This window comes from Balaenoptera borealis, assembly GCF_965194805.1.
Source record: "Balaenoptera borealis genome assembly, chromosome: 4".
NCBI lineage: Eukaryota > Metazoa > Chordata > Mammalia > Artiodactyla > Balaenopteridae > Balaenoptera > Balaenoptera borealis.
The window spans coordinates 10,019,617-10,032,509 of NC_138861.1; the positions used below are offsets into that span (position 1 = coordinate 10,019,617).

Consider the following 12,893-nt stretch of genomic DNA (forward strand, 5'->3'; position numbering starts at 1 on the left):
TAAGCTCTTGTGACAATTCATATTAATTCTTACGCTTGATTAGAAAGTCTTATCTTCTCTCCTCACTTTTTTTTTTTTTTGAAGCAGGATAAGAAAAAGGGAAATAGTCTTTTGTTTATTATGAATGTCCTGTTTGTTATCAAAGGTATGCTTCTAAGCTCTTTTAAGCAGTAGGCTTAGAAAGCATAAAGAATGTAAAAATATCTTGAAAGAATTTAACACTTCATTAACCTTAAACTTCTGACTACAATGACCTCTTCCAGGTAATGTAATACCCATCCATGTACTTAATAATTTTTACATGTTTTGCTTTTTTCACAAAAAGATTAAGTATAAGGTTATAACTTTACTCTTCTGGATTTTATACGGAAGCCTAAAATATTTCCACAATAGAAAATAACTTATTGAAAGGAATCAAATTGAAGCATAAACTCCATTGTAAACTGAACTCTGAAAATTTTTCAGTGTTATCTTTCAGAATCTAGAAATTGCTAGTTTTAAGGACAACCTCTCTCCTGGATACTTCCAGTTGTCAAATGAGTTTAAAAACAAACAGAACAAAGTCTTTGAACTCCACAGGCTCAGGGAAGAGGGGGCTTAAGCTCTTGCACATGTTATCCTATTTCATCCAGACCAAACGGTATTTTATTAAAATGTCAGCCTTCCAAAACTTAGCGGAAGAAATCATACTTAAATTTTTGACATTTTGAAGTGACTCTAACGCTTTTTCCCCATTGCCAATGTGTCACTAAACAAATTTTAATGAAAACCACATTAAGAAATTCAGATGACATAGAAATGGAAAACTCTCATTGACCATCCGAGATCTCAGCAGACTCTGTTTTTGGATAAGATTAGTTGTATAATTAAAAGAAAGTAAAAAGACATGCAACGAAGTATAGGCCCATGTTTACTTTTCAATACATGCCTTCAGACAAAAACACACTTAGGGCTGCAAAATGATTATTTAAAAAATAAAGTCACAGCTGTGCCTGCATTTGCCTTTGAGCAGCGGACTCTAAGCCAGCCTCTCTCTGCCTGTGTATCCCTCGGAGGAGCATCTGTGAAGCTGAAGGTTAATGTTCCTCATTCTGATGAAAATACCAGTGAAAGAAGAAAGACCAAGCACCTTTCTCCAATAGCTGTCATCTGCTGTGTTACCGTATATGAATCTGGGCGTTTACAAGGAAAAACTTCAAGGGCAATATTAATGAGGACAAAATCTGCCTTAAGTGGAAAATGAAATTGGAAACTTTATCATATCCATTCATAGTGGGCATGTAAATTTTAGCATCTCAATCTGATGCTATAGGAGACTTGAAAAAAATAACAAACAGAATTCTACTAGGGGTAACCAACCTCTAGACTTCCTTTCCATCTCTGAAATTTAGGAATTAGTGCGATATTATCAGAAAACCAGATTAACTATTTGGGTTGTATAAGTTCTAGAAAGTGCTCCATATATTAAAAAGTAGGAAATTATGATAGACTGTAAACAAGGGAAAGAGGTTTAAAAATGGAAGACAGATCTTTTCACAGTCCTTCATTAATAATAAAATGTATTTCTTTCAGTGAAGGAGACACATGCCATCACAAGTAGAAACACAGTCCTAATCTTGTGGAGTGATGTCTTTTTTCCCTCCTTTGGTACAGTTGTGAAAGAAAGATGACACAGAGAGCTTAGTCTGGATTCTAACTCACTGCCTAATTTTATCTCCTAGCTGAAATTACCATGATTACAATGATTATTAATAGTGAGTGCTTCAGGAGTGCCAACAGTGGGCTAGGTGCTGATTGGTAAATGCACATGCGTGACACAAGTAAGAATAGATCCTGGCCCACGGAAGAAAGACTTGAGATTCTTTCCCCGTGATGCATCCTCTGCTGTGGGAGCTGTCCACAAAAACACCAAGGTAAACGGAGTTCAGCACGCATTTTGTTTGGGTGCCACTTGGAATTTATGAGTTAGTTATGTAGTTCATCCACAAAGGCTGCTCTCTACCCTTTTATCTCCTAAATGATAAGAGGCATAAAAGGGAATAACTGAGAAGACCTCCCTAGGAGGCTGGTAAAGCCATTTGCTTTAAAATCAGGTTCAATGGCGTGATGAGTAGGTGCTTGCTGTGAGCAGAGGAAGACAGCAGAGAAAGGAGGAAACAGAAGGAAACTAAAACAACACTACCATGGGGACGCTGTGCTCTGAAAAAAGGTGACTAGAGACAAGGAAAGAAGGTCTGCTTGTTGCCTGGGTCTCAAGGAAGGAAGCATAAAGGAGTTGGAAATAAGCGATGAAAGCAGTGGCTCAGAAGCTGTAAAGTCAAAAAGAAGCAGCTTCCCTTCCCTTCGTCTGGCTGCGTTAATGAAGGAGTGCACGTGAGAAATTGCATAGAGGAGATATGAGGAGTCTAGGACATTGCAGAGGCGGGGTGTCAGGTGGCCATTCATTTCTAGCAATTTTATGCCAAATTCTACATGAGTGGGCATTTTTCTAAGAAGGGGGTCCATAGCTTTTGAATTCTTAACTTGCTAGATTGGAAAACTTTATGGAGGTAGGAACTGCAGCTGTTATTAAATCCCAGCTCCTAGCACATTACCTGCACATAGTAGGACTCAATACATATTACTGAATAAACCCATCAGTGAGTTAGGTTAGTGTCCAAAAAAGATTAACAATCACTGGGTTAGAGGGGAAGTTCTATGTATAATTAATATCTCAAGAGTCAGAATCCAAGGACAGGTTGAGAAATGCTTTAATTCTTGCCAAAAAGAAAGCTGATAATAAGATTGAAGGTGCGGTTGGAAGCATGTGGAAGTACTGGATTACATACACATGCATGAATGAAAAATGAGGCTCAGCACATTGAATGGAAGCCAGCGTCGGGAGCAAAGGAAACCAAATACTTGGGTCAGCAAGGCAATGCCCCCAGAGGACAACAGGAAAGCCAGGAAAGTCACCGAAACTTTAAGATATAGACCACAGAAGGGAGTTAGATATTTTTTCTCTGTTGTCTACTTAAAACAAGACACAAAACTCAGAAAATGAACTGGATTTAATAACTTGAATTGATTTTATGTTAATTTGAAAATTAATGAGATCATCTCTTTGACAAATCCACTAAAATTCACTATTTATTTTAATCACTTAAAAACTGCATGAAATCATGGAAAATAAAACTAGTAGCTTTGGCTTTTTGTTTTGTCTTATTTTATGGAAAACCTAAGGAGAAATCTCCATGCTATTAAAGTTTATCTTCACAAGCAAAATGAAAGAATTTAAAAAGCAAAAGAGTGGAGTTCTTATGATTTCTCAAGGAATCTTCACATCTTGGCATTTGTCTTTCTCACCAATCACAATCCCGTCACTGAATGTCATCACCCCTTATTGGTAAGCTAATAATACTTCACACTAACTCTCAAGAATGTAGGAACAGACCTGTCACAGTCAAAATCTTACTTGTTAGCAGCTCACCTCAAAATGCTGGGTCTGTCTGCCGTCGTTTTCATTTTCTTTGCTACAAACAAAATATCATAAAATGTCATTCTGTTTTATAACAATGCTTTTCATTCACTGAAATTATGATTTCATTTATTTTAGAAGCTCAACAGCTCTAAATAAAATTCTTATGAAATTCAAAAAACAAAACAAAAAAATTAATCAAAACGAAACAAAACTAGAAACAACACAAAACACGAATATGGTTATCTGCCTTTAACAGCACCATGGTAGATTTTTCCATTTAAACATTTTTCCTCGCTATAAAATACTGTTGGTAAACATATAGTCCTTTAATTCTACTCTTTTTAGTTCTTACAATGCACATTGCACTAAATGAAAACAAAAAAAGTCTATTCACATTCTTATAAACAGTGTAAGGAGAAAACTCTAAAATTACCTTCCATCGGACATCAGTTCAACATCATCAGGTCCAATCCTTTCATGAGATGGTGTGGGATTGAGACTTTCCATATTCTGTAACAAAACGAACCATTAGTTGCCCAGTAGGAATGGTAAGAGGTATGCAACAACAGACCCTCCTTTCTTTAAAATAGAAAGAGCAGATAACAAGCAGATATTACTTTTAGTCATCAGAGTCCTATCTTTAAAATTATGACAGTTTATTATACACCGCTGGCATAAAATTATATGCTGAACTTTACCATTCCATTACAAAGATATCTGATAGCAGCATAGAAATGGTCATTGTGGCCTATAACGTTCTTGTTACTATCCACATTTTATAGCTAAACAGAAACAAAACCCAGACTCTCAGAATATCAGGGTGGCATTAGAACTAGACTGGAGGAATCTGACCTCTAATGTAATCAGAAGCCAATGTAACATTCATTGCCTATTTAACATCTTTTCAGTATATATTGACAATATGATCTGGGGTAGTATGTAGCTTATATCTAAGCCATAAAATATCCATAAAAAGACATGGAGTTAACTTGAGAACCTCTCTTTCTGTGATATTTAATGTTAATCTTTATATTAGCCAAGATGGAAAAAAAAATATAAACACGAAACTTACTTCAAATAGCGTGTATTTCAGGCTCACCAAGAGGGCTTAATGCTTATCAGGAGGTATATTTGTAAGGTTTTCTGACTGCCTCTGTAAAAACGGCCAACGGTTTCTAAATACAACTCAGGTGACTGAGCACAGAGAAAGTAAGCCGTCCCCATGCAGGAAGATTACACATACGCAAACAAGAGCTCGTTTACATTCGGTAGACCCAAATACAGAGCTGCCTCGGAGATTTGGAACCGAATTTCGTTGAACTCACAGATTCATACCTGCATTAAAAGACCATTAAGCACAACCCATGTACTCTGTTATGGAAATAAAGAACACACAGTGAAGCAACATGTATTCATCTGCATGTTTATAATCTCTCCTTATGAGAAGCCCGTTGGAAAGTATATCTGATTAAGGTTCACAATGATCCCATGAAATTGACATATACAAAAATCTTCACAAAATAAGCATATAATTAGAGTGGATAACTAATCTTTGGCTTGGTAATGGATAAATATTTCCTATTTATGGTGGTGTGGCCAACTTGTCTGGAATTCTTAAAGTTTAAAACCCTAGGCTCGGGACTTCCCTGGTGGTGCAGTGGTTAAGAATCCGCCTGCCAATGCAGGGGACACGGGTTTGATCTCTGGTCCGGGAAGATCCCACATGCCGCGGAGCAACTAAGCCCGTGCGCCACAACTACTGAGCCTGCGCTCTAGAGCCCACGAGCCACAACTACTGAGCCTGCGCACCACAGCTACTGAAGCCCGCACGCCTAGAGCCCGTGCTCCGCAACAAGAGAAGCCACCGCAATGAGAAGCCCGTGCACCGCAAAGGAGAGTAGCCCCCCCCTCGCTGCAACTAGAGAAAGCCCGCGCACAGCAACAAAGACCCAACGCAGCCACAAAAAACAAACAAAAACCCTAGGCTCCATCAAGAATAAAAACAAAGGGAGACAGCGTACCATAATAGCTATCATGGTGGCTTTGGAGCCAGAATGTTTGGGTTGGAATCTTAGCTCCACCATTTACCAACTGTAAGACCCTACTTGACTCTCGGTTTCCTCATCTGGAAAAGGGGGATGGCAACAATACTTAACACAGGGTGGTCATAAGGATTAAATGAGATAATACATGTAAAGCATTAAAATAATACCTTGTACTTTTAATGAATAGTAGCTGTTGTTGTTGATGTAATTATGACTTCTAAAACTGTGAAATCTCCAAGGAAATATTTTGCTGCTATTTGCCCACAGTTAAGGTGATGTTCTAGAAACTAGTAAGAAAGTGTTTGTGTCTGCCACTACTGCACACCAATTTACATGTTTAGATAATTTACACAGTTAGATAATTTTAGAATGGATCTGAGAAATTAAAAAAAAATTATAACCACATTCAATTATACTTACATTTTTATACCTCTAAAGTTTGAGTTAGAAGAGGCCTCTCTAAAATGGCTCTCATTAAGCCAAAGCGTAGTTGCTCTTATTACCTGAATGTGATCTTCCTGATAGAGGGATCTATCTATGACAAAGAATCTTTGTTCTCATTGGTAATCTTCAATAGAGTATCAAAATCTTTAGTGTAAGATCTAGTGCAATAGCATTAGGTTTTCCTGATGCTCTGAAACATGAATTCCTAGGGGAAGCACAACCCTCTACCTTCAGATCACTTTAAAACACTGTCAATGAAATACATTTATAATTACAGTAAATACAAATGACTATTTCAGAAGAAATAAAAAACCTTCAGGTTGAGGCTAAGAAATATTCAGAAAGAAAGAAGAAAAAATAAGCCATAATATTATTATATAAATTTAAAGATACTTCAGTTAGAAAAATGTTAGAAGACTGATTTTTTTCCAAAACAGAAAGAACCAAGATTTAAGCAATATAGGTTTTGAGAATTATAGAAAAAAGATAGCTATGTTTTACAATAGAAAGCTCTGCAAAAAGCAGGTGTGAAATGTGAGAAATTTTAGCTGATTTCCAGGGTTAAAACAAGTAGTAACTTCAACTCCCTCGCCCCCCCCCCCCACTTTTTAAAAATGTTTGATCTGTGTGTTTTAGAACTCTCCAAGGACCTGAGTTTTTAATACATGTAATTGACAAAGGATGACTTTCAGTATTGTTCAGTATTCCTCTCTAAAGCTTTATAATAATTCCAGTTTTCATGTTGTCCTCCACATGTCTGAGACTAGTGAATATTCATAGTCTGCTTTCACCAAAGCAGCACGCAAGTACACCGTGTTCCTTTGCTAAGGTAGTTGGGTTGCCCCTATACCTTTGAGAAACAGGAATCTGTGAAGAATGTGTTTCATCTGGCAACCTACCCTCATTTTTTCAGAAGGAAAATAATAAAGGTAGTGAAGATCCAGGAGTAGTGTAACAAAAGTACCTATTACCATGGGTGCAAAGCATTTTATAGATTCTAACTTGCATCCTTCGCCTAAGGGTTTAGGGAGGGAAGGTTAAGAAATAGATCAGCCATTTCCCCACTTCACTGAGATGGGGGAAGGGGAAAATGGAACGTACAGGTCAAAATATTGGCTGAAATGTAGAAAGCTTCCATTGTAAGAGAAGTATGCTACTGGACTTTCAAACGCTCTGTAGTTGTTAATAGTGCTGGTCTTATGAGAAACACCGACTCAATGCCTTTTGAAGGCTTTAAACTGTTTTATGTCCCAAACACTTCTCTAGGTGTGGTAAAAGAGTAGTTCATTGATGTTTTCATTTATTAAAGTTGAAGTAATAGAATTCTTATTAAAAATAATGTCATTGCATTAACTTAATTTTAATTAGTCTTCTAAAGTTAGGATCTTTTAAAGGTAATAGGTAATTTTAAGAAATAGCAAAGAACAGGTTGCGTCTTTATGTAGAATTTGATAAAATTGCTTTTAGAATTGCATTAAAAAAAGACAGATAAAGCCTAGTTCTGCTTCATAGAAGGCCTACCAGTGACTTTCAAAACACACAGATTTTCTATGATATAATTTACTTGGACAATTTTTGGGTGTCAGAAGAAACTGAATTTTAAGAACCACTCTCCTCAATTTATAAAAATGACCTCAAGTCTATAAAGAGCAAAAGCTTTGAAAAAATTAGCTTCAGACTGTGGAATTTATTTTCAATTTTTTCCCCTGGCCCCCTCTCTGTTTTGGCGTTGACAGCTCGGCTCAAAAACTTGTTTGACCACTGAAGCACTTGAAAACACTTGGAGCAAAAACAAATTTGTCTTCTAGAACTATAAAATGCTGACAAAGCCTTTCTAGAGGACACTCAAAAAATGCCTTCTGTCAGTATACAAACAGCTCCGTCTGAAGGCTGCGTGGAATAGTGCTAGCCAAAACAAGTTCATTATTCTAACCTTGAGCTCTAAGGGAAGGTACGTGATATATTCTCATTAACAAAGGATTAATGGCAAATTTGAATTTCTTTCTGTATCCTTCTGTTTGATGTTTTATTATGCTGAAAACTGCATACATTAATCCACATTCAAAAAGAATTCCTGGCACCGTAAGAGGACACCTACGGAAGAGCCGGCTAGCTGTGCACCCAAGTCCGTAACACGTTTCTCGCACAGCAATGCAGGAGCCACACGCCCATCGACAGCGTATCCACAGCCCCTCTGGCAGGTAGACGGGGCCATGTGACTGACTTCTCTCCGACAGGCTGTGAGAAGTGGTACGTGTGTTTCCCAGGCCTGGCTAGTAACCTGCCTCACCAGGTTCATGCCTTGACACTCACTTCTTCTCTCCTCTTGTGAGCTGGAACGGAGAGGAAAACCGCGAGTGCTCTGGAAGCTACTTGCTGAAGACGGCAGAGAGGCAGTTGGCCTGGGTCCCTGCAACATGGCGTGGAGCAAGTGCTGTAACTCTTCTCCTGAGCCCTAAGCTGCTTTAGATCGTCATGGGAGAAAGAACTTTTACGGTGTTCGAGGCATTGCATTTTGGGTCTTTTTGTTACCCAAGTTACCCTAAGCTATATGGCAACCATTCCTTCGCTCACTTTTTTTTAACACATTTTTTGTGAGTGCTGAGCTATGCTGGGCACTGGGGTACAACGGTGGATGGTGAACCGGCCAGACACTGGGCCCTGCCACTGTGACTTATGTATTTTGGTTACTGCTCCAACTGTAGCTTGTTACACTTTTAATATTATCTTCATTTTTAAGATGGGTGCTATCTGAATAGCCCTCAGCACCCTTGGACCACACAGGTGCCAGAGTGACCCTTTCAAAAGGTACTTCAGAAAATGACTTTTTTTCTCTTTAATCTTCAAATGGCTCCTCATCTCACTCAAGGTAAATGCTCAAGATCTAAAGATGGCTACAAAACCTCAAGGGATCAGGCCCCTTGCTAGGCCTCTGACCTCATCTCCTACAACGCTCCTCCCTCAACTCTGCTCCAACCATGGTAGCCTCTTGTGCATCCTCAAAAGGCTAGGGCTGTTCTCCCTCCACCTGGATAGTCTCTCCCCAGATATCCTGATGGCTCACTTTCTCACCTCGTCCAGGTTCCTGCACAAGCACCGTTCTCAGTGTGGCCTGATCTGAGGACTCAACCTGTGCAATGCCAGCTCTTAACCTCCCATCCATTTCCCATCTTATTTATCCTGCTTCACTTCTCTCCACAGCATGTGCTGCCATCTGACTATACGTTGACTTGTTTCTTATCTGCCTCATCCTTCGAGAGTATCAACTTCAGGATGGCAGACAGTGTGTCTGTTTTGGTCACCATTTTGTCTTTAGTGCCTAAAATGGTGCTGGTCATAGAGTTAATTGTTGTATGACTGAAGGAATGAATCCTTTTAAATCAGTGGTTCAAATGGTGGGGTTTTTTACATTATATTGACACCACTCAGAGAATCACTGTCATGTAGTTTTGGACAGGAGTTCTTGCTGAGTTATGCTGCATTAAAAACACGAGCTGAAACTTTCTGCATTAGGTAAATTATTGTTCCTCAGCAACAGATAAAATGGTTTGGAGGGGGACAGAGGGGAGAGTGGAGGTGTGAAAATATGCTGGGTGGCTGTCCTGATATTCCAGAAGAGTCATAAAAAGGGCCTCAGCTATGCGATGGCAATACAAAGGGAAAAGGGGGACATATTTTTAAAGCAGTCAACTAAATTTGACATATGACTGAAAAGTTGGAAGAAAGATTGGGAGTAAGGAAAAGGAAAGGACTTCAAAAATGACTAAGAAGATGATGACCTGATGAAATCAGATCGGTATACTGAGTGACAAGAGACCAATGAGGAAATGAAGATGAGTTTGACCTTCACATGTTGACTTGGGAGGACTATCTAAGGTGAGCTGCAGAGAGCATCCTAAATGTTGACTTCTAAGTCCTCTGTAGAGAGGTGACATCTGACACCATGGAATTAGAGAAGCTCTCTTGTGAAGTGCTGATGAAAAAGAGATATAAGGCAATTATCTGCATAACATTTACATCTAAGCATGTTTTGCGGAAGATCAGCCAGTAAAGGACACAGTAAAGAAGAATACAGTCATTGAGGTAAGAGGACAAGGAGAGGTCAACATCCTGGAGGCCAAGGGAGAAAGAGTTCTGAGAAAATGAGAGTATCAAGCACCACAAGGACTTGGGGAGGTCAAGGACCAAGCAGACAACAGCACAGAGGTCTTAAAAGACCACTTCCAACCACATGTCCACCCGGCGACACAGAGAAAGTGGTTTCTTAGAGAGGTCTCTAGAGGGGTAGAATTCAGATTACAGGGGTTGATGAGCAAGTGTGGAAAGAATCGGAAATGCAGATTGTTCAAAATTTTTGATGGCAAAATGAAGGGGAGAGATTGGCCATCAGAGCAGAGGGAGGAGAAACGAACTTAAATACGTCCTGCTGTCAGTCTTTCCTGCTCTTTAGCACATTTCACTGCACTTAAATCTCACACAAAACCAGAAAGAGATATTCCTATTCCCATGTTGCAGACGAAGTCACTGAGGCTAAGTAACATGTTCACTTGCCATAGCTATTCAGTGATAAAGTTACCACCGAAATTCAGGTCTGAGTGTAAGACCTATGCTCCTTCCTTGAACCCTGCCTATGATTTCAGAGGGTGTACGCGACATTAAGTAGATGCTGTTTATGAATAAGAGAGCTACTAGACTATGTTTTTTTTTAATATATTAAATGTAAGGCTTATTATAGAATTAGTATAATCACACAAAGAATATTTGGAAAATATTCTTTGGGAGTAACAATTGCCTCTAATACTACCACCACTCCCATAATGCAATCATACAATCGTTTGAGGTATATTTGTCTTTTTTCCTAGGAATGAACATTTAAATATATACTTATAAACATATATTCATGCATAAATGCATGCATTGTATATACTGCTTCATAACCTACTTTATTTAAAAAATCTATTTATTTATTTATTTTTGGCTGCGTTGGGTCTTCGTTGCTGCATGCGGGTTTCTCTAGTTGCGGCGAGCAGGGGCTACTCTTTTTTTTTTTTTTTTAAAGAAATTCACGTTCTTTTATTTATGACTATGTTGGGTCTTCGTTTCTGTGTGAGGGCTTTCTCTAGTTGTGGCAAGTGGGGACCACTCTTCATCGCGGTGCGCGGGCCTCTCACCATCGCAGCCTCTCTTGTTGCGGAACACAGGCTCCAGACGCGCAGGCTCAGTAATTGTGGCTCACGGGCCCAGTTGCTCCGTGGCATGTGGGATCTTCCCAGACCAGGGCTCGAACCCGTGTCCCCTGCATTGGCAGGCAGACTCTCAACCACTGCGCCACCAGGGAAGCCCAGGGGCTACTCTTCGTTGCGGTGCGTGGGCTTCTCATTGTGGTGGCTTCTCTTGTTGTGGAGCACGGGCTCTATGCGCGTGGGCTTCAGTAGCCGTGGAACGCGGGCTCAGTAGTTGTGGTTCGTGGGCTCTAGAGCGCAGGCTCAGTAGTTGTGGCGCATGGGCTTAGTTGCTCCACGGCATGTGGGATCTTCCTGGACCAAGGCTCGAACCTGTGTCCCCTGCACTGGCAGGCGGATTCTTAACCATTGCGCCACCAGGGAAGCCCCATAACCTACTTTTTTTTTTTTTTTTTTAAATTTTTATTTATTTATTTATTTTTTATTTATTTATGGCTGTGTTGGGTCTTCGTTTCTGTGCGAGAGCTTTCTCTAGTTGTGGCAAGTGGGGACCACTCTTCATCGCGGTGCGCAGGCCTCTCACTATCGCGGCCTCTCTTGTTGCGGAGCACAGGCTCCAGACGCGCAGGCTCAGTAATTGTGGCTCACGGGCCTAGTTGCTCTGCGGCATGTGGAATCTTCCCAGACCAGGGCTCGAACCCGTGTCCCCTGCATTGGCAGGCAGATTCTCAACCACTGCGCCACCAGGGAAGCCCCATAACCTACTTTTAATATTGAGGGAGAGTATCGTGGAATCCAAGCTCCACCACTTATGTGTGACCTTGGGCAGCTGTTTAATCTCCTGTGCCTCATTCTCCTCATGTTTAGAATAAGAATATTAAAAATAATAACTACCTTATGGATTATTGGAGGATTAAAATTGATAATATATGCAAAGCACTTAAAATACACTTTGCTAAACATTTTTCACTTTATTACATAGTCTTCAGAACCATAACTTTTATTCGATGCATAATATTTTATTGAATTGACATACAAATGTTACTTATCTGGTCTCCTACTTTTGAACATTTAAATTGCTTCTAATTTTCCATGATTATAGATACGTGGTGAGCAAATTAATACTTACAGTCTTTTCCATATTTACAATGATGTCTCTAGAGCAGGGTGGCAGAGGTAGGATTATTAGATACACTGCATGACTGAGTTACAGCTTTTGATTCAAACTGTTAAATTGTGCCCTAGAAAGAATGTTTTTAGAGACAGAGACATTTTCTAGGCTGACAGAAATAAGCCAGTGGAGAGGAAGCAATGAAAAGTGTCTGTATGAGTGAGTGAGTGAGTTTGTGTATGTGTTTGTGCACGTACATGGGGTGGGGAGATGGATGTAGAAAACAAAATTTCCCAGGATACTTAACCTTAGAGTTAACCTTAGAATTTAGAAAAACCACTTTACCATTTGAGCAGGTGAGAAAATAAAATGGGTGGAGATCTAGAGAAATTTTGAAGCAGGAGTGAGGGAAGCTGCTGAAACACAAGCTGGCTCTCTTAGCTCTTCAAAATAAACCAGGGGGCAAGGTTTCCTTCTGAGCAAGTCTGAAGAGCACAGGTGTGAGCTAGTAGTGCCAGGAGAGAGGAAAAGGTTTCCCAACCTTTGCAATGGCAATAATTAGAGATAAGGCAGAGCACTCGAATGCCACTCACTAATTTCTGAGCTCTGAATTATCTGTAGTCTCTTAGTCTCTGCTGGTCTTGGCAGCC

At 39.7% G+C, this 12,893-nt stretch overlaps 1 protein-coding gene across 7 annotated transcripts in view; it reads right to left on the reverse strand.

Annotated features, from left to right (window-relative positions):
* Nucleotides 1-12,893, reverse strand: part of FAM13A (family with sequence similarity 13 member A) — a 365,856-nt gene that overhangs the window by 40,659 nt on the left and 312,304 nt on the right. For all 7 annotated transcript variants that reach the window (XM_082391636.1, XM_082391638.1, XM_082391635.1 and 4 more), the window contains 2 exons: nt 3,894-3,970; nt 3,470-3,512 (listed from right to left, as the gene is read on the reverse strand). In XM_082391636.1, the coding sequence (XP_082247762.1) occupies nt 3,470-3,512; nt 3,894-3,970 (120 nt within the window). The remainder of the gene's footprint in view (nt 1-3,469; nt 3,513-3,893; nt 3,971-12,893) is intronic.